Source organism: Phoenix dactylifera, chromosome 18 (assembly GCF_009389715.1).
Source record: "Phoenix dactylifera cultivar Barhee BC4 chromosome 18, palm_55x_up_171113_PBpolish2nd_filt_p, whole genome shotgun sequence".
Taxonomy (NCBI): Eukaryota; Viridiplantae; Streptophyta; class Magnoliopsida; order Arecales; family Arecaceae; genus Phoenix; species Phoenix dactylifera.
In genome coordinates, this window is record NC_052409.1 from 8,972,411 (window position 1) to 8,999,705 (window position 27,295).

At 38.5% G+C, this 27,295-nt stretch overlaps 1 protein-coding gene across 6 annotated transcripts in view; it reads left to right on the forward strand.

The window, feature by feature from the left end:
- Positions 1-315: 315 nt before the first annotated feature.
- Positions 316-27,295, forward strand: part of LOC103721376 — a 38,410-nt gene continuing 11,430 nt past the window's right edge. Inside the window, exons 1-12 of one of the 6 annotated variants that reach the window (XM_017846251.3) lie at positions 316-466; positions 561-663; positions 743-917; positions 1,657-1,762; positions 1,901-1,983; positions 5,486-5,518; positions 13,411-13,588; positions 13,784-13,892; positions 17,599-17,679; positions 18,228-18,292; positions 18,981-19,037; positions 20,041-20,112. In XM_017846251.3, coding sequence (XP_017701740.1) covers positions 407-466; positions 561-663; positions 743-917; positions 1,657-1,762; positions 1,901-1,983; positions 5,486-5,518; positions 13,411-13,588; positions 13,784-13,892; positions 17,599-17,679; positions 18,228-18,292; positions 18,981-19,037; positions 20,041-20,112 — 1,122 coding nt within the window. In that variant the 5' untranslated portion in view covers positions 316-406. Of the gene's footprint in view, positions 467-553; positions 664-742; positions 918-1,656; positions 1,763-1,900; positions 1,984-5,485; positions 5,519-13,410; positions 13,589-13,783; positions 13,893-17,598; positions 17,680-18,227; positions 18,293-18,980; positions 19,038-20,040; positions 20,113-27,295 lie in introns of all 6 variants that reach the window. The other 5 variants (XM_026810141.2, XM_008811552.4, XM_008811551.4 and 2 more) reach the window with 5 other exon arrangements.

Below are 27,295 nucleotides of genomic sequence, written 5' to 3' on the forward strand. Positions count from 1 at the left end.
ACCTGGGAGGGGACTCGATAACGGTGATCGGGTGGATCCAGGGCCATGCTAGGTTTGGTGATGAGCATTCATTGTTGCAAGACATCCACAATCTATTGAGGGAACGAGGCTGCTGATTGGGTTGTATCATTTATTATGGAATACTCTGGTACATGGAGTTGTAATGACTATGATTTTTTTTTTTTCCTCTCACTATCCGCGCTAGAACGGAAAAATATATTCGGTTTACCGAAAAGAAAAAAACCAGCTCTCGACTTTCAAGCTGGAGATTAATTTTAAAACAAACTAGTTCAGACGAGGTTGGGCCGGGCTCGGGACGATTAATACCCCTGTTATCGTTCCCACACCACCACTTAAAACCCTGTCTCTGCGTCCGCTCTCCCAAAACCAATTAGCAGACGAGAGCATGGCCGCCTCCTCCGAATCGGAACAAGCCAAGCTCCATCGCTTCCTCCAATGGCTTCAGGTCTCTCTCCTGTCTTTCTTCTTCTCTCTCTCCCCTCTCCCCCCCTCTCTCTCTTTCTCTCGCGATCCATATAACAACGCTTTCAAGAATCTAGGCGAATGGGGTGGACCTGCGAGGAAGTAGCATCCGACACTGTGGCCCCAACAAAGGCTTCGGTGTTTTCTCCACCGCCCAGCCTGCCGGAAACCATGGCGACGGTAACCGCCCAGAATTCCCGCTGCCTCTAGCCCACCCAAATTCCATCTATACGAATGACCGACAAGTACTCTTTGGCAGGTGTTGTTATGGTAGTCCCGCTCGATCTGGCCATCACTCCGATGAGAGTCCTCCAAGACCCCACCTTGGGGCCCAGATGCAGGGCTTTGTTCGAGGAGGGGGACGTCGACGACCGCTTCCTTGTGATGATTTACTTGATGGTGCAGCGCCTACGGCCGAACTCGCTTTGGAAGCCGTAGGAACACTCAAAAACACTCTCAAGTTACTGCTTTATTTTTCCTTTTGGTACAACTCGAGTTAGTGTTTTAAAGTGGAAATTTAATACTTAATTTTGTTCAAATACATATCAATGGAATTGGTCATTCAAATGCTCATAATGCTGTTGTTTTTTTAGAGCAAACTTACAATGCCATTGTTATCTATAGTCTGTACCCGCTTCGCATAATTAGTCCAGCTTATCGTGGAAGCTGTAGGAACACCCAAACATACCCTCAATTTACTGTCCTGAAGTGGAAATTTCACACTTCCTGTAGTGTTAATTCAAGTAAGTATTAATAGAACTCGTCATTCAAATGATTGTAATGCCATTGTTTTCTATACCCCCATTGTGTAACTAGTCCAGACTCATTGTGGAAGCCATTGGAACACTCAACAACACACTAAAATACTGTTTTGAAGTCAAAATTTTATACTTCTTGTCATGTTAATTCAAATAAATATTAATAGAATCTGTAATTCAAATGATTGTAATGCCATTGTTACCTTCACCCCACTTTGTATGATTAATTAGATGGCTTCAATTAATGATCCCTTTTCATGACTGGTATTAGAAATCGGTAATAGTAAATTGCATGTTGAGATGAACAAGTAATTATCATCTGTGTTATTTATTTTTTTTTTGTTTATTGTCTTTTTGGCATTCTGATGCTTGGTACACACTTAATAGTTTAATTCAATTGGAGGAAACTATCTAGGTACTTGGACATGCTTCCGAGCACCTTTGGGAGTACACTGTGGTTCACAGAAGTTGAGCTTTCTGAGTTGAAAGGAACAACATTGTACCAAGCTACTGTGGTGCAGGTGAGTATCATTGTGCTGTCACTAGTTTGGTGATTTTGTATGCATTAACTACTTTATAACTCTTTTGTTATATGGGAGGTTGTTTTATAATTTGATTTTTGGCAGTTGAGTTATAGAAGGAATGATTTTCTGTTGCAGAGAAAAAAACTTCAAGCTTTATATGATGATAAGGTGAGGGGTCTGGTTGAGGAGCTTCTACATTGTGATGGGGAGTTGGAAAGGTGGGTTAAGTGATCTTATGCCTAATCCCTTTATTTGGTTAGATTAATTTGGTCATCTGATCTGTGTCTAATTGTATTTTGCAAAAGCTAATGCAGACAGAATATTTTTTTTCTTTTTCTTTTCTGTTTGTGTATTTGCTTCCTTCCAAAGGCATAACTCATTAGATACATGTCCATGTGATGCACATGTACACCCTATACTGAGTATAGGAGTCTGTAAACTGATATTTTATTTAAAAGCCATAACTCACATCATGTATTGCATGAGTTTTGATTTCTTTGAGTACTGTGAAAGTAATCTGCATTCTTTTATTTGAATGCACAAATGACCGTAGTTAATAACATACGAGAGATTGGTTTCTGATTATGAATAGACGGGTTAGTTTATCACAATTTAGTCTTATATATTGCTAACTTTTTTCAATATCTGAATAGATAATTGCCTAATGGCACTTTGTTGCATCTAAGAGCATTGGTAGGTACTGGGTATATCCTAGTTCCATGCATATGTAATTAGTAGGCCCCTTTGTTTGGGTCTAAAAGCCAAACATAGGTTACATAATCATAACACATGATTGATTCACCAACTCATGCAACGAAAGCCAACAAACAGTATATGTGTTCTATACTACATACTTTTGCCACTAACAAGCATCATTCTCATCATAGTTAGTTTTCCATGTGATTTTTTTAAAAATAAAACTGAAGCCTTCACCATCAACTCAAAGACAAAAACACCAAAAATGCTGTAAGCTTAAGAGGCTGAATTGGATCCTTTGGTCTTGTTATCATTGATTTATCTCATGGTTCTGCTTGATGGAGGGATTGGTGATTTATAGGAGGTGCTAAACAAGAAGGGAAATTATGGTTGGTTAGGAGTAGAATCAGTTCAGATTGGTATTGAGTGGACATAGATGGCAGCAACTGCACTGTGTACTTGTCCCTAAACTGATCTGAGCATAAAAAAATGAATTGGCCTTGGGAGCTCAAATTGAGCTAAGCAAATCCCTCTCGCATTTTCCCATAAATTGACCGTGAGGCGGACATGTGTATATGAAACTTTGAACCCATCGACAAAAAATGCTACAATAAGTAATTCCGTATCTATCCTCTAGACAAGGCTAACAAAAGAAATGTGGAGAGGCTGAGCTTAAGAGGCCTTGGACCAGCCAATATATTATGCATTCCAAGCACCTTACGAGTTTACATCACATTGCCCCCAAACAACCATGGCGTCAAGCTTTGGAGGCTATCTCTTAATTTTTTATTACAACTTCAAGCACATTTTGGAGTTTCTAGGAAGCATTTATATTGTTAAGGCCTTAAGGGACTTATCGAAAACACCAAACTACCAAAGCACCGAGCTTTGGGATCTTGTCTCTAAATCTAAGTTTTGTTTTTGAGATACACAATGGAGTTTTTTGGAAGTTCTTTGATTGTTAGAAGACACTACAAACAAGTTAGAAATGTCCCCTTTAAATGTCCTACTGACATCAGCAAAGTGTCCCACACTTGGCACTTGCACTTTTTTTTGGAGTGTCATGCAAGCTTTAAGTGTCGGACACTTTATGTTAAGTGTCTTTAAGGTTTTGTAGACAATTCAAATGAAGTGTTCTTATATTTTTACTATAAAGTTATCAAAATTATATGGTCATCTTAAGCAAATTGTCGCTATGTTTTATATAAAGTTATCATAATTATATGAACAGTTTATGTAAAATGTATTTATGTTTTAAATATCAACATATCACAGATAATTATCAATTTAAGTATCTTATACATCTTAAATAACTTTATATGAACCTAATGAATAAATTAATAACTTGCAAAAATCTAGATATTCCATTAATTTATTTGTTAGATAGCATCTATAATTCTAAGTTTCTCTTTTTTTGAATAAGCATTAGAATACACAAGCACATGCATGTATTATATATATGTGCTGTATATATATGTATATGTATTTATTTGTGTGTCGTGTTCCTGTGCCTAGATTTTTTTGAGGCCATCGTGTGAGGATCTGTGTGGGCATGTGTTTATTCCCACATCGGCTATGCAGTATATAGATCTTGGGTACTTATACAGAGCCAAGGAACCTAAATACTACCTTCTTGGCTAGTCTTTTTGGTGAGATCCTGAATTGTTATAAATGATATAAGAGCAGACCAGGTCCATAGTTTATATGGACTGAAGGATATTGCAGCACGAGCCTATTAGAATTGACCATGACTGATCGTGATATTTTTTATTGGATTTGACTATATTTGGACCCTTAGTCTAGCGAGGATGCCACAACTTAATTGGGGGGGGGGGGTGTGAGGACCTATGTGGAATTGTGTTAGTTCTATATTGGCTATGTATTGAGTAGATCTTAGATATTTATACAAAGCCAAGAAACCCAATAACACTTTTGGACTTGCTTTTTGGGTGAGATCTTGAATCATTATAAATGGTATCAATTTGTACCTAGGACCTCATCCAAAAAAACTATCTAAGAAGGTATTATTTAGGTTTCTTAGCCATATATAAGTTTTCAAGATATACCCCATGCATAATGATGTAGGATTAAATGCATGCTTGCACGGGTCCTCACCTCCCCTCTCGATTAAGCCCTAGCGTACTTGCGAGGCTAAGGGTCCAAATTTAATCACAAATACCACGATCAGCTTGTAGTCAGTCGTAAAAGAGTCCATGCTATAATGTCCCCAGCCCATATAGGCTATGGGCTACGTCTGCTCTGATACCATTTGCAATGATTTAGATCTCATCCTAAAAGCTAGCCGGAAGTGGATATTTGGGTACTTTGGTCCTATAGAAGTACCCAAGATCTATCTGATACATAACCAATGTACGCGTGCATGGGTGTGCGAGGGTCCGTATGGGCATGTGTTTAGTCCCACATTGTCTATATATTGGGTAGATCTTGTATACTTATACAGGGCTAAGGGATCCAAATAATATTTTCTTAGCTAGCTTTTTTGGGTGACGTCTTAGGTTGTCACAAATGATATCAGAGCAAACCCGATCTATGGTCCATATGAGCTAGGGGACACTGCAGCATGGGTCCATTTGAGATTGACTATGGGTTGATCGTGGTGTTGTGATTAGATTTGACTAGATTTGGACCCTTATCCTAGCAGGATGCCAGTGCTTAAACGAGGGGAGTAACTCGTGCGGACGTGTGTTTAGTCTTACATTGGTTATGCACCAGATAGATCTTAGGGTCCTGAGTCAATACACCATGTCTGACACTTGATGACACGTAGACACACTTGGCACTTATGCCAAGTGCCAAGTGTTTAGGTGACATTGGTTTTACATTGGTTGTATCTATCAGTTTGAACTTGAGAGACTAAAGTAAGTAATAGATATATAATTTTAGTTTTTTATACCTTTTTAGAATTTATTGCATTTAGTGTATGCTTAAAATTTCTTTTTAATTGTTTTTTTTTTTTGTACTTGAGATTGATTGTAGCATTTAATTTTATTGGTATTTTGCCAGTGTGACTGAAGTGCGATTTGAAGATTTCCTCTGGTATGCATCTTTTTAATTTTGTTACTAAATGTCATTTTGGAATGTAATTCAAGTTGTCATCTCTTTGATATTGAAAACTTATACTTTATTGTGCCTAATTTTGAATGCATTGACTCTTATATCCTAATAGACATATAGTAAGACAGACATTTATTACCAATGTAGGCAATAGTAGAGCAACATAGAAAGCACAATCAACACTAAGCTTCATCTGCAAATACAATTCTCCATTATAAGGTTGTAAGCTTGGTGCTAGTTTGAGTTTATGTATGTTTTGTAAAACTTGACAAGCATGTGATAACATTCTTAGTAGTTAGTAAATATGACAGTCTACTTAGTTTTCTAATTTGTCAACTGATAGCTATGTGGAAGGTAAATCACTTTTTGTCTTTTGAAAACCTAACAAAAATTACAAGCAGCAGTAGAATATCTATGCAAAATAGGGGGAAAAGCAGTAAAGAAAAAGATCTTAACTCAAAAAGGAAGAAAATTTAATCAGTAATTGTACTAATTCTCCAAAAGAATCTAAAAACCAACATTGCATTCAAATCCTGTATCAGTGTCAAAAACATAATTTTCAGCAGTTTGTTTGTATCCTCTTAGGTAAAAAAGATTTCTTATCCTGATATCTAATTTGAGTGATTCAAAATAAGCAGGAAAGCATATTTTATGAGCTCTCCAAAAGCACCCATTTCAAAATAAAGCTATTCTCTTTATGATGAAGCAATCCCTTAGCTGTTGTAGTTTCAGGGCAGACTGTTTTTTAGAAATTGTTGTTCACATTTGCTAGTTTTGCTGTGGTTTGCCTTTATTGCTGTTTGGAAAAATGTTCCTTCAGTAAGCTCATTCTTGCATCAAAATCTTTGTGCCCTCAAATTAGATTGTCAAGAGAACATTCGATAAGTAACGTTATATTACTTGGAAGCATTTTTATTATATAATCCATGCAATTAGATTTAAGGGTGATCATGATGCACAAAGGTAGACTATGAAAGAAAGGACCTTTGCAAGAGGAGGTTGCAATTACTCTCTTGTGGAAGCTTGTGAAATAGCTAATGAAGCCTTTTAGTCGCTTCTTTTGGAACACAAATGAACCAGGTCAGGAAATCAATCTAAAGATGGCAAAATTGATATTGATAGGAGTGCCATCCGGCGACTCGTAGGTATGATACCGGTCCATACTGTACTGAACCACGGTATGCAGGAATCATCGGGAGGGGGAGAGAGAGGGACGGAGAGGAAGGAGAGCGAGGGAGAGGGGTGAGGGAGAAGGAGAGGGTGGGGGAGAGAGAGAGAGGGGACACACCTATAGAATCGACATCTAGGGAGGAGATTGGGGCCATTGTCCAGCTCCAGAGGGGTTTAGAAGGAAAACTATAGATGGGGAGGGAGAGAGAGGGGTTGGAGGAGGAGCTGCGAGAGAGGCGAGGGTTTCCACGGGGGGAGATGGAGGGGGGAGATAGAGGCCGGAGGAGGCGAGAGAGAGGTGAAGGTTTCCGCACGAGGGGAGAGGGAGGGGGAGGAGAGGGAGAGAGAGGGAGGGGGAGGAGAGGGAGAGAGAGGTTGGACGAGGAGGCGGAGGGGCCGGAGGAGGGGGGATCCGTGATTGGGCACTAAGTTCGAAGGGTTTCGATGACATGGAGAGGCTTTTAGTATTTCGAAGAGAGGCCTTGAACCATGTCAGTAACCGGCGGGTCCAACTCATTACACCCCAAACCAAGCTGGTTCGACACGGTTCGGCAATCAATGAATCAAACAATAAAGCAGGAATTTTGGGCCACACCAAGCTTTAGAGCCAAGACCAAGCATGACATAGCATATCTCAATTTTTCACTCTATGGTTTTAAAGATTTGCTGATCATATTTTTCTTGCAATTCAGTTTTTTAGAAGATAGTTTTCTGGTCTTGTAGAAAGGTTTAGAGAAACCTCAGGGAATTTTTTGTAATACCTCTACAAATTAATACTTTAAATATGATCATTTGTATATGTGACTAAGTGTATTGTAGCAACTACTGATATATATGAATAGGATCATCATGGGAATTAATCTTTTGTACGGGAATTAGTAAGGACCAGAATTTAAGTACTAATAAGATCCTAAGTATGAATTAGAAAAGTTTAGGGACTAAATTGCTAATGTTAGAGAGTAACATCCACTCATGCTTGGTGCCACCTCATGCCTCTTGCCACCTCATACTTTCATTGCAGCCATCTCAAATTTGTTGCCACCTCATGCTTAAAGGCAATAGCCACCTCATGCTTAAACTGGCAGCTCCTAGTTGCACCACCTCATGTTAGAACTGCCATCTCATGTTTATTAGGAGCTGCCACCTTGTGCTAATTTCCTTTAAGCTGCAATCTCATGCTCGTTTGACCTCGTGGTAAAGCAGCCACTTCATGCTAGAAATTCAGCTGCTTAGCTGAAGCTTAACTTGACACCAATCTACTAATTGTGGTGACCAGACACCTCAATGCTCACAGGCTGCCTATTAATAGGAGGTTGCAGCCCTCGTACCATTTTTGCTACCTAAACAAAGTCAGCCATCTTCAAGGTAGGGAAATAGTGAAGGGAAGGAGAGAAAGTAAAAAGAAGAAATGGAGTCGGATAGCAAGCAATAAGTTTGGATATAAGAAGATTATAGAGTGAATTTCTATGTTCAAAATCTTTGAGTGTCCTTATATAGTTAACATCTTATTTTGTAAATGAATGTTTTTATGGTCTAGCGATTTCTAAAATGGTTTCTTAACCTCTTTCCATTTGACATTCAAAAGAACTTTATTCTATTGGAATTGAGATTTTACCATAATTTAATTGTAGTTAATGTTTGATTATGAAAACTAAATGTTTTGTTTAATGTACATAAATGCAACAACAGTTTTGATGATTTTTAAACCTTTTCTTGCTAATAATCGTATGCTAATTTAATTTTGTAAATCCTGTGTTTTGTGTAACTACTGAAATTTGAACTATCAAGTTTTACATGAGCTTTCTTAATTCAAATCTATATCATTGTATTAAAGAGATTTGTTTTCATCTCTACTAAGTCATTCAAAATATTTTTAATTGTTATATTGCCTAAAGGTGAAAATATCATTTTTTATGGATTGAAAAGAAACCTTTAGTCAATGAGTGAACCCTTAACCAAAATGTAAAATAATTGGTTACAATAAACCCCTAACTAGTAGGTTTTGTAGTTGGCCATCAATGGATCCTAGGATATTATAGCTGGTACATCAGTGAACCCTCGACCAGTGGGTACAATGGTTGGTCTAAGTGAACCTTATCTAAGGGGCCTATTACTCAGTGAACTTATGAGTCATGACCAATGGGTATAATAGTTGGTTGCTTTCTAGTTGGTGTTGATTTGATTTTGTTAAGTGATTCAAGTCAATTTCAATGTTTCTACAAATAAATATTTTCAACGAGATTAGAAAAGGCATGTATCTTGATTGTACTAATTGTTTTCGAGTGCACTCTAGTGTTTTCATACGAAGTCATATTGGTGACTTATTTTGATACCTATTATGAGATATCATTTCATAACTATTTGACTTTCAATAAATATTGATCCTTATTTCTTCTGTTGTTCATCTTTTTGGGTATTTATATTGTTTGCTATGTTTGCATACTTGCTGAATTGTGAAGCTCATCACTAAATTATAAAATTTCAGAGTGAAAGACCGATCAACATCAGTCTGCTAGCAAGCTTGAAGTGTTCTTGGTATACATAGTGAAGCTATCAGTGTAAAAAGAAAGACTTAGGTCCTTTTTGCATATCTTAAGGTAAGTCTTGTAATTATAGAAGTGGTTGGATTAGCAAAGAGGAAAGAGTTTTGAAATGTACCTGTACCTATACTGAAAGATGTAAAATATGTCTCTAAAATAAATTAAGTTTTGAATTATAAAGACAATGGAATGAAGTAAACTTTGTTACGATTCAGGTTGTGAACTGCAAAAATTTAAATTTGGATGAGACTTAATGCGAGGATCTTTGCGGGCGCATGCTTAGTCCTACATTAGCCATGCACTTGGAAGATCTTGGTTATTTATACAGGCCAAGAACTCCAAATTAGAAGTTCTGACAAGCCTTTTTGGGTGATGTCTTGGGTCATTACCCTTAGTTTGCTCCTCATGATCGAATAAACATTTATTTATGATCAAGGTACGTCGTACCAGTACCGGTAGGCATACCGGTCGCCTACCGGACCGGTACGGTTTCGGTTCGGACCGGTTTGAACTGGTATCAAATCGGCCAACAGAGCGCAGTGTGCGCGCGGAAAAAAATCTGCGGAAGCGCGTGCAGATGCGCGCGCCGCGTTAAATGTCACAGAGTAGCATTAAATGCCCCACGCGGGGACTGTGTGCGGGCGCGCTGCCCAGTGCGAGGAACCGTGTGCGGGCTTGCTGTCCAGGGTGCGTGTACGGGTGCGAACCGGTGCGGACCGGTTCGCACCGGTACCGGGCTTGTATTGCTCGGTTTCGGCCCCTTTTTCTACACTTGAACTAGACCGGTCAGGAACCGGACCAGTCCGGTACGGGCTGAACTAGCCGGTATGGGCCAGTTCAATATACCATGTTTATGATTATATGATTTGACATTTAAAATGAGATTTATATACTTCTGCAAAAAATAATTGAACTGGAATCAGGCAAATGATCGACCGTAATTGCATTCATGCTCAGAACTTGGCAGAGTTGGGTTCTAGGTCATGATACTTTCACCAGCAGGGCGATAGTGTTCTTTTCTTTCTATCACTCTTTTAATTAGGCATGGTTCAGTTTCCCTTATGGGGCATTAATCTTTTCCTTTTAGATGCAGATCTAAAAGGACTCGTGTTATAACAGCATGGGTGCTGGCCAACTAGTTAGATGAGGGTGTAGGTGGCTTTATGAATGGGCAATCTGTTTTGTTTTTATCTGTTATGTCCTAGAAGGACTTGATGGGGAGGGTTAGGTTTAGCTGATATGCTTTGGAAGAGAAGGTGGTCAGCTGGTTTTGTGGGCTGATTACATATTTCTTGAAGAAGGTTGTTTCTCCCTCCTCTTGTGATCTCCACTTTTTTTCCTAATTATTTCTTTTCCTCTTCAAATTTATATCTATATCAGCTTCAATTTGATGGCCTCTTCTTCTGCTTTTTTATGGAGATCTCTTCAAGCCTATATTCTGCAATTTAAGAACAATTCTGTCTAGTCTGAACCTCAGAGTTCTTTTGCTGCAGGCGGATTAGTTCTGTACTCATAGTTGAACTGATTAAATCCTTGGGTCAGATGTATTTCTTAGATCTTTCTTAAGAGAGTTAAGTAGCCTTCAGTCCCATATTATTCATGCCAAGCCACTATGATTTTTACAAACCTTGAAGAGTCAACCTTTTTGGCCTACTTTTGTTACATGGGATAGTTTCTCCCTTTAGGGTTCTTAGTCAACTAAACTAATATTTTTTAATAATTCAATTCAAAAAGAAGCGCTGAAGATTTATGTATTTCATATTGTATTCATGACAACTAGCACAAAAATATGCTCCACATTATTGTTTCCTTTTCTTTTCTTTAACCTGAACTAAATTTAACTACACTAGAATAGTGTATAGCTATATTTTGAACAAATAAATTTAGTTTCTAACCTACTGGAAGCTGACTCACAACCATTTTAGATATTTTTATTGATTGTTATATAACATGGGCACCACATAGTACCAATTAACCTATGATACAAGTTAATATTTCAAAACTATATTTATATATATTAACAACACCATAAGACTTAGTATGTATAGTGAAAATTATTGGTGGATCTTAACTATGCCCAAACATTAATAATATGTGGATGTTAGGCATGTTTTTGGTTCTTGAAAGCTTATATATTAGGAGGACTTCTGTTGGTACAATCATGTTGGACATGGACTGCTTTAACTCACATAAGTATTGAATACATATTTCATAGTTCTAGGATGGAGGGATAGCTGTTGTTTTTGTAGGATTAGGCACTATCTGGATGTTGAGGTTTGAAATCATTTGCTGTTAAAAATCATGCATGTACCGTTAGATTCTGTATCTAACTAATCATCGCATGTACAGGACAATAAACTATATGCAAAATAAGAACTGGGCATCTCAGAATGAAAATTTATGCTAGTATGTTGGAAGAAGCATAGTATTCCCATGAATTTGTGACTACTCATCATCAATAACTCTCATTGGCTAATTCCCATATGAATCATTTGCAGTTTCAAGCTAGACTTGGCTACACTTGAGTGGATCTCCACTAAGATCTGGTTAGATCTAGATTGGATAATGGGTATCTCACTTTGATGATTTGAGCGATTGGATGTGATTTACCACTTTTAAACTATGTTCACACAAAAAATCAAGTGATTTGGAGACCCCTAGCCCATGCATCAAGTGGTCAAAAAAATAGATAGTTTAAATAAAATTAAATTATGTGTTTTTCGATCACTTGATGCATAGCATAAAGGCATCCAAATCACATGATTTTTGGTCCGTAAGCAGTTGAGAAGTAGTAGATCACATCCAACAGCTTAAATCATCGATATGGGACCTCCATTATCTAGTGTAGATTTGATCGGATTTGAGCTGAGATCCATTTGAGTGTAGCCAAGTCCAGCTCTGGAGTTCCTTCCTAATAGCTCCATCCCTTTAGGATATTTCTTAGAGGTTTGCATAGTTAGATTTAAATTATAACAAAAAGTAATTTAATTAATTTTTTAAAAGAGGATCCTAGAATATAACCAAAAGATGAGTTACTTTGCACAAGGGCCAAGTGACCCCAATGTACAATCGGGTTGCAAAGCAATTTCTCTGGTGCCTTGCATATTTAATCCACAGGGATATGTAAACTTAGGCAAGCTTTAGAAAGCCACTTCGTCTTAAAACCTTGCTCTTCTAATCTGAAACAAGAGATAGAGGATCTATGAAGTAGAGATTAGAGGAGAAAATTTCAGCAGCTGGCAATAAATGACAGGCATTGAGAAGAAACACTTGGTTTGATGAGGTAGCAAGGTGTGTCCCCCCTTCATTCTTTTTCTCTTACCTCCTCTGCCACCTTTCCTCGATGAATCCTCTACTTGCTTTCCTAACCTTACACCCCCCCCCCCCCCCCCCCCCCCCCCCCCCCCCCCCCCCCCCCCCCCCCCCCCCCCCCCCCCCCCAAAAAAAAAAAAAAAAAAAAAACATTTTCCTCCACCCCTCTACTTCTCCATGTCTCCTCTTCATCCTCTCTTGCTGTGCCCTCCCCCTCCTCCCTTCACCTTTGCCATCTCTCTCTCTTTTTCTCTTCATCCTCTTTTTCTAGACACCTGCTTAAATATCTGTAAACCATCTTGGCACCATCAACATCCCTAGCTGTCCACATTACCATGGCCATTTTTTAGAATTTTATTTCTAGCTTTATTTAATCCTATCTTTTGACTGGACATCTAATTTCTTAAATGAAGCAGGAAAATAAAAAAGAAGAATACCTCTGAAATGTATTAAACGAAATCAAGATTGTTAAAGATAATTAGGCATGAGCATATATGGGGTTTAGGCTCATAATAATGTCAGGCAATACCATGCTGATATGGTAATGTTATAATGGCGTCCACTAATAAAAGAACATTTACCTAGATAAGTCCTATGCTTTAATCAACATATCTCAAGTATGTGCTGCTTTTGTTCATTATAAATTTATTAGCTGTGGCTTTTGTGTTTCTTGTGTCAATTCCTAAGTTGAGAACTTTGCATTTTGCATATATATATATATATATATGCATATATATATATATATATATATATATATATATATATATATATATATATATATATATATATATATATATGCATATATGTTTTGTTGTTTTTTCAGGCTGCTCTCTCATATCTGCATTCTGACAGGGCAAACTCTATATTTTGGACTCGAGCCTTGAACATTCCATTTCCTCGTTCTTATGTATTTCCTGATTCAATTAGAGGGCAAGACAATGATACGATGTGCCAAGGTAGTGAATGTGGTTATCCTGTAACCCAAAACCCTGGTGAAACGTCTGGTCATGGGCAGAGTGAAAAAAAAGAGGTCACCATTTCTCCTGACCAAATTACTTTCCCCCTTCTTTTTGAATATGGTTTGCACAGGACTAACTTAACATGTGGCTTAGCATTCATAATTTATTGCGGAGATACAAATGGTGGACATATTGTTCTTACAATTTTATCATGTGAATTGAATTTTTTTAACATTCAACTGATGAGCATTGGGTTTTTGTGTTAGGTTGCTAATATCATGGTGGAGAAAAGAAATGATGAAGCTTTAAAAACACTAAATGAAGAGACTATCTGGGTTGAAGGTCTTGTTCCTGGAATTGATTTCTGTAACCATGGTATGTTGGTATCTTAGTTGTCCCATTGTATATTTATATTTTATTCAAAGAACATCCACAAAATGAAAATGTGCAGCATGATAAATGATTTCTCGTGCATATAGAACAGACTGTTTCTTTGGAAAATGAAAGATTATCTTTAGTGGCAATTGAAGATTGCAACCATACTGTCAAGTCCCATCTCTTGTAGATAATCATGTAGGGAATCTAGTATATGTCTGAATTAACTGTTTAAGTAATTAACAATCTCAAAATCTTCTAGATTTATTCATTAGTAAAACTGTGGGCTCCGTTTTGTCTTATTAGTCCAAAGTTTAATAAACTTCTGGCCATACTTGCTCCTGCAAATTTACATTTTCCAAAAATGTCAGTTGTGTATAATTTTTTTAACATGGAAGGTAAGTGATCAGCAGCTGAATTATATGTATTTGCATTTATTATATATTATTATTAGAGAGGTTCTCAACAAAATATATACATTTATTTGAATCAATAGTTTGATAATTAACCTCAATTATGAGTGACTTAATCTAGTGAGTTTCCCAGGATGTATTCTGTGATAATGTCCTATTGTGAAAGATACATAGTTTTCCATATATTATAAAACATTAATATTTGAAATTACAGGAACAAACTCCATGTTGGAATCTATTTAATCTTATCACTCATTATAAGTCCTTGTATAAGTTGTTTATAGTAGTCTTGCAGTTGCAAGTGTCACTGCACAAGTACTTTCTTTATTTATATACCCTTTTAACCTTTTTTTTTGGTTTGATGACCAAGATATGGCCTATTTTTTTAAACCTCATTGGCTTTCTAATAGCTCCATTATAAACATTGTTTCCTTTTCTCTCTTCCAGCTTTGTTGGAAAATTTTAGTTAAACATTGATTTTGGGATTGTAAATTTTATGCGAGGCACCAACCTGTTTCTGTTAAACTAGTTAATTGAAGTTGGTGCTTATGTGTTTGTTTATCCATTGTAGGAGGCAATAGAATATTAAGAGAATATTGGTAAAAAAATCTATGGTTGTTCTGCAAGGCAGTATGGGGAAATAACTTGATGAACATAATAGTTGAAACTTGGAAGAAATGAGGTTGAGCAATATTGACAAGAATATGCCATTTTATGAGAAGCAAAATTGGAGAGGCTTGAGTGTTTCATTCAAAGCAAGTCATATACATATGCAATTATTTAGGTGCTGTGTTTAGCATAGTATCACAATAATCACGGTATGCTACATATATTTGGGCTATCAAAGGTGGCTGCCAAGGTCTAGGCTCTTAAGTAGCCTTAGCGCCTAGGCACCTGTTGCTTTCAAGGGTTCTAGGCAAGGTAGCTGTCCACATGCCTAAGTTGGCACCAGGTCTGTGATTAGACACCTATATGCAGCCTAGAGCTTGGGTAGCCGCTTTGGCTGTGACCCACAATTTAATGGCTGTCTTTAATTTATACATATAAATATCATTTCTGCTATATGTGTGCATAGAAGAAAAAGAAGAGGGACAATGCTATTGGATTCTTCACAAGAAAGAGACCGTAGAGAGAAAAACCTTGCGGGATTCTCAAGAGAGAGGAAGAGGGTGATGGTGTTGAATCTCTTATGAGAGAGAAAAGGAGACAAATGATCTAAGAGGAGGCTTTAGACTGGTTTCAGAGAGACTGATCGGAGGGGACGAAGTTTGGGATTTAAAGGGTATTGCCTAGGATATGCTGAACCATCCCGAATCGGTTGGTTCAGGGTTTATCGAATCAAACCAGCTAGGAATCAGAATGGATTATCTAATCAAAATGGAACACCTAACTGGTTAGAACTCGGCGAAACTAGGTTGGATTCAGCCGATTTTGATTAATTTGTCTCAGTTCACCTATAAACCGAATTGACTCATTTTATAAACCCCCCTGATCGCATTCAACTTCAATCTTTCTCCCCCCATCTTCTTTGAACCCTAGCCATCGTCGTCGCCCTCGATCAGCACTGTTGCCCTTAATTGACACCGATGTTATCATCATCGATTGACACCGACTTCGACGCCGACGCAGTCGCCCTCGATCGACGCTGACATTGACACTCATATAGTGGTTTGTTGATACAAGGCATTAGAGGCCATGTGGCACAATATGTGTTGCAGTTCTAGGTGGTATACGGATATCTTTCAGATGTTGCATCTAATGTATTGAAGCACACTAATTTGTATGCTAAGTTTGGTGCTCGCTAACACAGAATTTGCTTAAAACCAAGGTCTGCCGTACCGGTACCGCCCTGAATCGGTACCAGATCAGCGTGGAATCTGGTACCGGGAGCTTATCATTGGAGAACCGGTACAGGACCGGTATGTAGAACCCCAAAACTTGGCCATTCAACGGGACCGGTACCTGGCCGGTACACCGGACCTTGCTTAAAACTATCAACATATAGTGGGTGTCTATCAGGTTGATGTGGAATAACTTGCATTTGAGATTGCTGCTGGCATTTGTTGAAGTTGCCTAAGAAGCTGACTGATGAAAGAATTGATGCAAGACTTCCAAGAAGCAATGTTGGCTCAAGAAGACCTTTGAGTGTAAGCCAAATTAATTCACATATGTTAGCATCCTTTTTCTCATTCATTTGCAGATTTGAGGATAAAACAATGACATCCTTTTCCTTCATCATCTTTCTACCTAGAAAATTCGAAAAGTGGTTACTGCCAAAATTTTGTGCATTCCTAATTTTTTATTTTCAACTTCACATAGTGGGATTTTGCATCTTTCTAGTTATTGTGAGGACACATGAGGTGAGCTGCTACTTCAGAATTATGGGGGCACTATATAAAAAGGAAACCAAGGCATGCTAATAAAGGGAAATGTAACCGGCTGTTCTAGAAAATATCAAGTGAAACAGTACATTTACTGGTTGTGAATGTCATGACCATGGTCTACCGTACCGGTCTGTACCGGCCGGTACGTACCGATCCGGCCTGGGACCGGTACCGGATCAGCGTGGAATCTGGTACCGGTAGTTTATTGTTGGAGAATCGGTATGAGACCGGTTCGGACCGGTACGGGACTAGTATGGAACCGGTACGTACCGGTTCGGGCCGCCACCGATACGCTGACCGGTACCGGTATGGCGGACCTTGGTCATGACTATATAGATAAATGTATAATTCTTTTGGCGGATTATTGTGCTATGCCCTCTGGGGTCGGGTTGTATTCAAATAAGTTGTAATTCCTTTTTCATCCCTGTAGCTTCTCTTTCTTAGACCACTTTGCCTGTCATATATTTCATGCAGGTATTTGGATTAGCTAACAAAGTTAATTTTATTGTCATAATGTATTCCATTTCAAAAGAATTAAATACTATCAAGTTTATACTGGTGTATCATCTTACTGTTCGAAAGATAGTTTACAAACAACATCTTTGCTTCCTTTTGAGTTAAGCTAGAGATTCTTCCTATTAAAATTACTTTTGGTAGTAGCATATTTTACTAACTTATAAAATGGCCATGTGGAATGAATCGTTTGTACTTTTGTAGCATTAGGGAATTTCAGTTTTAAAAAATTGTTACGGCATGCAGAGTTTTGCGTTATTTAAAATGTTGAAAGATATAGTTTAATGGTTACTTATGAGAATCATGCTATTCAAATTGATATTTTGAAGATATTTTACAGAACTCATCATTGGTTTGTGCTTAAAAATTTTACCTTAGGAGATGATTTTGTTTCAGGTTTGAAGGCTGTGGCAACATGGGAGGTTGATCCGGCAGGAAAAATAACTGGAATTCCTGCCTCGATGTACCTCGTGATTGGTAATATCCATTTGAACTTTCTATTCTAAATTTTCCATCTTTAGAAAGAATTGGAAGGCTTTGCTACATCATGTTAGTAAAGTAAATTTCTGGTAATTATGTTATTTGTCTTATTTTATGCAATGATTAGACATTGGAGGAAATAAATTCTATCACTATTATTGTAATTTATGTTTATTTGCAAAGGCTAATAACTACTGTCACATCCCCTTGACTTAAAAGCATGTGCTGAGGGATGTGCTATAGACTGTCTCACTCCTTTCCAACTATACGTTACCATACCTGTATGGTAGCATTTGCAGTTTGGGACTTGATACCAATATTTAAACCCTTGGCATAACCTATATAATCAATTAGTATAATACATTTAGAGAAGAAAGTGTGGTAAGTTGTAAGTTCCTTATGGGCAGGACATCTTTGTTTAATTTCCTTCGTGCATTTTCTTTTCTAATTTCATAATGAAATACAGTTCAATGTCCATAAATTTCTATCAGTTTTTTCTGCCATTTGAATAATCACCATCTTTGTTTCTTTTTCCTTATCTTAAGTTGATCAAAGCACTGGTGAAGTTGAGAAAGAGATATATATTAGCTACGGTAACAAAGGAAATGAGGTATGTTGTTGTGCATTCTATTAGAATCTTCCCAGTCAATGTGTTGATGGTCCCAATATGATAAACTTTTAGAATCTATATGTTCAACCTGTTTTTGTTTGCAATTACTTGGTCTTCTTTTGTTTCATGTTTCTTTTCTATCTACTTGCTTACTTCTTTTAATTAGCTTGGTAATCTTATTTATGATTTATATGCTGAACAAAATTAGTTCGCATCTGATCATTGTATGGAGATGCAGATTTATATTAGGTAAGAAGTCGATTATAGTCAAACTTCATCATATAATTTGGTCTATACCGCCCTTATCTGCTCCATACTGACCTTAGAGATGATGAATTGATATCTCATCTACTATTTATCAATATCCATTAGTTCGGTTGCATGTTGTTTGATACCTTATGATGGATGCATCGTAATTGTTTGTCTTCAGTTTCCTAATAATTCTTCTTTGTTATTTTATTATATCAAACAAACTAAAGGGGTATAAGAACAACATGAATACTTTGGCGTATTATTTCTCTTTTGCTGGCTACATATACATCCATAAGTTTTAAAGTCTAATTAGCTGATTTTTCTACTTATTACTAAATTGCTGCAAGCTATTTCTCAATTCACGCGCTTAACATTGTGAAAACTATTTATATTCATGTATCACCAACAAGTGACTTGCTTTAGTTTTTGGTTGCAGGAATTGTTGTACCTTTATGGGTTCGTCATTGAAAATAATCCTGATGATTATCTCATGGTATAAAAACCTTCTAATAATTCATGAATTTTTAAGTCGCTATATTATCCATATCTTATGTAAAGGATGGTTTCATGCATTGACTAGCATGTACCATGCTAGGCCTGAATTGGTACTTGGCACAGCTTTGCATGGAGCAAAATATATGCTGGCAAGGCACGTGTCATGCCAACTGGTGACTAGCAGGGGTACTAGCACTGATATTTACATTCTTGATGTAAATTGGTTATGACTTCTTTTTGGTTTGTTTTCGTATACTGTTCTATTTATTGCACATTGTGGTGTACCATAAAACCTAAGCAAACTCGACCCAATCTGGCTCGGCCCGACCTGGTCCTGCTAGGCTTGGGCTAGGATTTTTGGCTTGTTGGGTTGGACCAGGCCTCACTTTTTTAGGCTTGACAAAATTCAAGCTTGGCTCAATCTTGGTTTTTTAATCCCAGCCTAGTCCAACCCAACTCGACCCAAAGTATATAATAATATTATATAATTATTATGTTGCTATACCTTTTATTTTAAAATTCGAAGAAATAAAAATAGCTTTTGCCATTAATATTTTTTTAAATTGATATATGCAATGGAATGAAGGTTGTACTATTCTCTTTTATTTTTTATTACATTCTATGTAAATATATTATTTCCATGCTGTATAGAGATTTTAAAAATAGTGATACACAAAATCAAATCAGGTCAAGCTTGGTTAGGTCGAGTTGGGCCGGGTAGGCTGGTCGGACTTAGGCCCTCCCAAACCAACTTGTTGGGTTAAGCAGGTCGGACCTAGGCTTACAAAAACTATATCGGGCCAGGCTTGGGTTCTGAATTTTAGGCTTGAGGTCAGGCTAAGTTGGGCTCAGGCCTAGTAGATTTCTGTTGATATGGGAACCATGCCCAGCCTGAACTTGGCCTGACCCGTCATATGCTCAGATCTATGTACCATGTATATCTAAAATAATGACAGTTACATTTTCTTCAAAGGTTCATGGTTTCATGGTCACTCATTCAGGTACACTATCCTATTGAAGCATTACAGGGTATCCCGTTATCTGATAGCAGAGCAAGACTCCTTGATATGCAGGTAGTTTGTGCACATAATTATTTTATGTTTACATAGAGTATTGTGAGAAATGATATAATGTTTACTGATTGTTAGAGATAGTAGTGAGGGTCTTATGTTGATGCACAATGTCCAGTCACAAATTATATTCACATGTTCTGTGAGACGAATCATATTAGGCTGTTGTTCCTTATAGTGGGCACATATTGCAAGTGCTCTGGTAATTGCTCTTTACATTAGTTCGTATCAAGTTTATGTATTTTGCTCTCATTAGGATAACTTCAAAAGCTTGTCCTTGGGCACATTCACATGCAAATTCCACCAATTGATTTGACTATTATCAGATGAATCACCTAAAATTGGTGAGGCCTGAAAATTTTTAGTCATATATAGGATTTTTGATGGAGATGCAAATGGGCTGGCTCATGGGCTGAAGTTAACATTGTACAGCCAGGTCATCTAGGCCAGCTCTTCTGAAAATTTTGCAAATCCTTGGCCTAGACCTGGCCCATTTTCATTCATGATGTTTCAATATGGATATGTTTGATCAAAAAAGAATATGGATCAGATAATTGATGTCTCACTGGATTTTGGCAGCTAGTTAATTGTCAGAGTGCCACTTTTCTTGAATTTCTTAGGCGTATGTCTACCATTTGCATTACAACCATTTCAACTAGATCATCTTAACCTTTATAAACTATGCAAAGCAATCTCAATGCAAATTGACCTGCTGTTTCAACACTAGATTATTTTCTACATAATTTGTTGGAGCCTCTTATTGTTTTTGTGTTGGCTTTGATCTATTCTGAACCATGGTATGCCATACCGGCCCGAACCGGGCAGTACAGGACGTACCGTATCGTACCAGTTCGGTATCGGTACTCGGTATGGGTGACATACCAATACTCAATATGCATAAAAAACTCCATACCATACTATACCGACACTGTGCTAGTGTGGCACCGGTATGGGGTCTGGAACTGAGACGACAAACCTTGTTCTGAACTCATTCAAATCTAATACTTTTTTATTACCTTTAGTTTGTTGTAGTTCATGTTGTGTTTATTATTTTATTTTCCTTGAGCTTCTTTTGTCCTCCTTTTTGTGGATTTAGGGTATTATGTCTTTCAGTGACCTTATTTGCATTCATTTGTTCATAAAATTGTTTGACACATCATTTATTAGAACTCCAAAAATGGGAGAATAATCTTCTAATGCTATATGGTTCTCATAATGTCCTTAATGTATTACCTTGTTCAACTATTGCCCTTCGGTGCTTTGTGTTGTTTTCAGTCTCTCCACCTTAATGTTATTGGTTAAGTATTAGGAACCCAGTCCATATAGGCAATACTATGTTGTACTGGGGAGAGATCCAGTTTTGGGATGCATCCTGGACATCAGGTCTTCCAAATCAAATCATCTTGGTTCACTGCAGGATGGTTGCATTTCGGCACATGGGACAACTTGGCATCATAGGACAACTTTTTTTTTATTTTTTATTCTCTTGATTCTTGTAAATGGTCATTTCAATCTATCTTGATGCCTATCACACCCCCAATCTGAAATCACAAGTCAGGGACATGGCAACCGTCGTATACTCATAGGACACTTCTCCCCCTCCCCCCACAAGCATGCAAGGCTACCATCATGATATCATAACAATCGCAGCACAATAAAATCAAGCAACGAAAATCCAATTTCCAAATTTCAATAATTAATAAATCTTATTTATTCTAGAATTTTTTGTTCTCAAGAGTCTTACATCCACTAATCTCCAAACACTAATCAAATTAAAAAGCGTACAACATATTTCCAACCAGGGTTGGCGGAATCGTCCCGAATTAGGCAGTTCCGGCTGTTCCAAGCTGTATTGGTGGCTCACCTGTACGGTTTCGGCAATGGAAACGAAATCTATTGCCGGAGCTGGAGAAGGAGAAGGAAAGAGAGAGCGGGTGGGGGAGGGAGAGGGGGAGGACGGGACGCGGGCAAAGGGCTGGCAAGGGTCGGCGGAGGCCGCGGGAGGCAAGACCGCAACTAGTTTCCTTGTTTCAAACGGCTCCGCCGGCCTCCTGTGGCCTCCACGGGTTCCCTCTCCCCTCTCTCTCTCTCTCCCACGGTATCGTACTCTCTCTTCTATCGGTACATGCCCGACACAGCCCGTACCGGCTCATGCTGTCGGAGAATCAGTACGGTGCCTGGTACCGATTCCGCCGACCTTGTTTCCAACAATATTCTAAGAAAGGCAGTACTAATTCTAAGCTATGTTGGTGCATTCTGCTTTCGCTTCTAACCACACGTTCATGGCAGTACCCCCATCAATGTCTAATTCTCCTAATTCATATGGAGAGAAAAGTCCAAATCAAGGTCCGCCGTACCGGTACCGGTGGCGGCCCGGACCGGTCCGTACCGGTCCATACCGGTCCGAACCGGTCCCGTACCGGTCCGTACCGATCCTGTACCGATTCTTCAACAATAAATTACCGGTACCGGATTTTACGATGATCCGGTACCGATCCCAGGCCGGACCGGTACGTACCGGCCCGTACCGGCCGGTACGGACCGGTATGGCAGACCATGGTCCAAATAATGAGCTCAACAACCTAGTAAGTAATGGGCACCTCAACTAGATAATTCAATAACAAATTAAATAAGTTTTCTTATTAATACTAATTATATAAGCAAAGTCAATATGCCTATATAAGGAAAAAAAAGAATTTCCATAATTTTTCATATCCTTAGTTCATATTCTTAAATACAATTTAAAATATCATGTCTATGTTCATGCTTATATATATAAGAATAATTCAAAAATATCATAATTTAGCTCAACTGCCTGTCTGACTATGACCATACATACATCTATTGCCGGGCTAGAATAATGAGCTTAAAATAATCAAAGTGCCAATGCATTACCCTCAACTGGTAGGGTGTTGATGTGCTAATATATAATCCCCACTGGTAGGATATTGATGTGCCAATGTATAATCCCCACTGACAGAAATTATTGTGCCAATATATAACCCCCACTAGTAGAGTATCAATGTACCAATGTATGACCTCCATAGGCAAGGTATCGATGTGCCAATGTATGACCTCCATAGGCAAGGTATCGATATACCAATATATAGCCCTCACTTGCAAGGTATTGATGTGCTTAAATATAACACCCCACTAGCAGTGTAATGATTTGCCAATGTATAACCCCTCATTGGCAGATATCGATATGCCAATGTATAACCACCACTAGCAAGGTATCAAAATATAGTTCGATTGCAAGTCCAAATCGGAAACATATCAAAGCTCTTTTTATAGAGTAATATGAGTTGTATTTCGATCAAAATATACATATTTCATATAAGATCAATAAGCAACATTATAATATTCGGTAAAATATTACTTATGAGTTACATGTTTATTTTCCATTCAAAACACTATTTCATAAAATGCATAAATCACATATAAATCAATTTACAATTTATTTGATGTCAAAAATAATGTTATTTAAATAAAAAATCTAGAATAGGAGGATCATTACTTACTTTACAAGTACACAGATAAATCCAAACAATTTTTGAAAATACTCCCTAAAAAATCTCGATTTAAGGACTATAGCATATTGCCCCTTGCTAGACCTCTTCTCGTCCAGACGATTGCACCCTTACATAGAAACAAGTCCAATAATTAGATAAGGTATGAGCAATTGTAGAAAAACAAGAGGAAGAGTAGAAGGAAATGAAGCTAGTTGGATGCAATGTTTTGAAACTCGGACTAGACTGGCCGGTTCGATTGGTTTGACTAAAAACCGAACAAGTCTTCAGTGCGAGTAGTTCAGAAATTCGGGAGTGGATAAAAACTGGCAAAAGCCAGCAAAACCGGATGGACCAATTAAACCAGACGGTCCAGTCTGAGTTGCCATTCTTTTATTTCAACATGGTTCGGCCCATATATGGATGCCATTGATGACCCTTCTTGTCTCCATTAAAACCCTCAGTTCCCATCCTTCTTTCCTCATCCGTGTATCCCCATTGCTTTGCTCTGCCCTCGCTCCTTAGATCTCTAGCCTCCAGAGCTCCGTCTTCCGGTTCTCCTCTGACTGGTTGCCATCGCAGTCGATGATGGCATGCTGCTTCTGCCTCTTCTTGGCGATATGGGTGGCTGCATCGTTGGCCTTGAAGGAGGTCTCAGTGGTGAGCTCGGTCTTGTAGACCTTGTACTCATTGAGATTGAGATAGCTCCACAACATCTTGTTTTTCCTGACAAGAAAGTAGTCGGAGTTGTGGTGGACAAATTTAGGGGTTTCTAGAGGCTTCTCGGAGTGGAGGAGGTGACGGTGTCTTGAGACCTTGGGGAGATCGCTGGGTAGAAAAGCTTCGATACCTTTAGGGCATACTTGTGGATGTTGGGTAGGTAAATAAAATCATCTTTGGAGAGATTGTCACTATGTAAATGAATTTTTTTGGATATTTGTCTATTTTTTGGAATTTTTTCTTATTTTTCTTATTTTTTATATTTTCATAATTCTTGAAAATAAAAATATATTTATGACATCCACATGTTGTCATGTTGACATCACCGATCGGACTACCGGCCAAGCTGGTGAACCAGCTAGGACCAAGTTGCCTTCCAGTTTGGTTTTCAAAACATTAGTTCGTTGGAGATGTTTGATGGGCTGGATTAGTTTGATTAGGTAATCCAACTTAACAAATTGCAAAGCAAGGGTTCGACCAGAATAATGATAATACAACAAGAATTGATGATGTTGTTCTACGATGCTCAACAAGAACCACGATGAGGGCTGACACACTGCCCGACCACCATAGTGGTTTAGGACCCTCTTACTAGGATTGACCAAGATCATAAGGAGGGACCCTCTAGGGTGCACCCATCACCAAAGAGAGAGAAGGGTGGAGAGAGGAAGAGGGGGAAAGAGACTAGGAGAGAGAACAAGAGTGGGTGGAAAAGGGGGTTTGCCGCCACTCATAGGAAGAGGGTGGAGGGTGACGACCAACGATAGATGGCCGGCGAGAGGCCAGAAAGCAAAGAAAAATAGAGGAAAGAGGATTAGACGTTGAATTGAGCCTCAGGCTGCTCATTGATGGCTAGGGCTCCGATGTCGGCCACGATCCATCGAGGAGGGATGACCGGAGAGGAGCAACAGTGTCCGACTTCAAGACAATCAAGGAATAGGGGCAATGATCGTCGGAACTAGGGACATGGTCCCACTTGATTTCCAGTGATTCTTTGCTAGAGTCAAAGCTGATGACAACGCTATTCATCAAGAATAGGAAGGGAGAGAGAGAGAGAGAGGAAGAAAGAGAAGAGACTTTGTTGCCTCATCTCCAACAAGGATCGGCCACGGTGACGACCAACGTAGTAGCAAATCATGGTAGTGAAGATCCAAAGAGAAAAGGAGAGAAAGGGTCTTTGAGTGCATTCGCACGACGGGGTGGTAGGGAAGTTAAATAGCTGGTGAGGCTTGCTGGAGTTGGAGGAGACAAAGTTCATCTCTATCTCGGCTTCGAATAAGGGCTCTACCCAGTGAAAAGTGGGAGCAAGCCTTTGGGCCTCGCTCTGGCTCCAAGTCGCAGCCCTAGGAGCCGGACCACTGCTAGGCCTCTCGGTCAATGGACCGAGCCAAGCCTTACTATACCTTACTGACTTGGCTCTTGATCAAGATGGGCTCCAGTACCAGGATTTAGACCCTTGGTTATAACTCTCAATGACCATGTAGATTTGATTATAACTCTCCATGACCATGTATATTTGGTTTACCATCACTAGCTTCTTGAATTTCAGGTTCATAATTCATTCTGTTATGACCTGTGCCGGTGTATGTTTAGTCCCACATTGGCTATGCATTGTTGAGGTCTTATATGTTTAAGTAGGGTCAAGGACCTCGAATAAAACTTTTTGGCTAGCCTCAGTGGTAGCAAAACAAATCGAATTTGTGATTCTGTTTTTGATTGGACCCTTCCCCTAGCAAGGATGCCCGGGCTTAATTCGAAGAGTGCATCCAAACCCCTTCTGGCATTTGTTAAGTCTCACATCAGTTGTATGGTTGGGGTCTTAGGTGTTTAAGTAGGGATAAGGACCTTGAGTAAAATCTTCTTGTTAGCCTTTTTGGGTAAAGATCCTGGTCATAATGATCCCCACCCTAAGGGGTGCAAATTCTGGTATGTTGATCATTTAGATTTGATCCCATATTCTTTTTGCCTCTTTTAGATATTGGAGATGCTTGGCTCAATTTAGTCATTAGCTTTTTGTGACAATGGGTATCTGTTGGTCACATATGTTGAGATGTACGAGTCGTTTAGGTTTGAGCTAATAGTTTTTGCCACATGGAGATTTTGAGGTGCTTCACTTAACTAACTCATCATCTGCTACTAGCTTCAAATTCATCCGAAGGACACTTCTATCTTATGACATCAGTTGAGCGGTGTCGTCATTCTCACTGTGCCAACTTCTAGATAGCTTCATAGAGTCTCTCAATTTCAATGTGCAGTTCAGCTGTGTCCATTGGTGTCAACTTTTTTTATGACCACTGTTATGCCCAACATGCTGTACAATCTCCAGAAGGTCACCGCTCTCATGTTGGGTGGTTGATACATATTTTGAGTTATGAAGCCAAGACATCTTCATCCTTGCAACTAAACTATCTATGCTTCAATAGCAATTAACAATTTTGTTTCTGTTAGATGTTCTCCACCCCGAGTTATAGTCACTCAAGGCTACTTGCTTTATCAAGAACCTTGTCTCTTTTCAAAATTGTGATCTCTAAGATGGTCACTGAGAAGACCTATGTCTGTAGCCTACCATTGCATCTTACTCTTATATTTTGATGCTGTTTCTTGCCCCTCTTTGATCCCCATTTTACTCAGTGGTGTATAATCAAGTTATAGCTCTTAACTCTTGTGAATTGGTTTTCTTGTGATGCATAGGCTAGAGTATAGGCACAAATATGAGTTGGGGCTCTTTTATTTATAGATTATATACACTTTCCTTATGGTTCATCAAGTTAGTTTTTTTTCCTTTTTTGTGTGGATATTAGCATAGGCTATTTGGAGTTTCTTTCTCTTTGAATAATATTTGTTGTGATTCATCAAACTAAATAGGTTGCCAGTTGACACTTCCTTTTCATCTAATTGAACGGTCTTTTGCAAATATGATCTTACTATGTCTAATATAAAGGTGCTACCCTGATGCC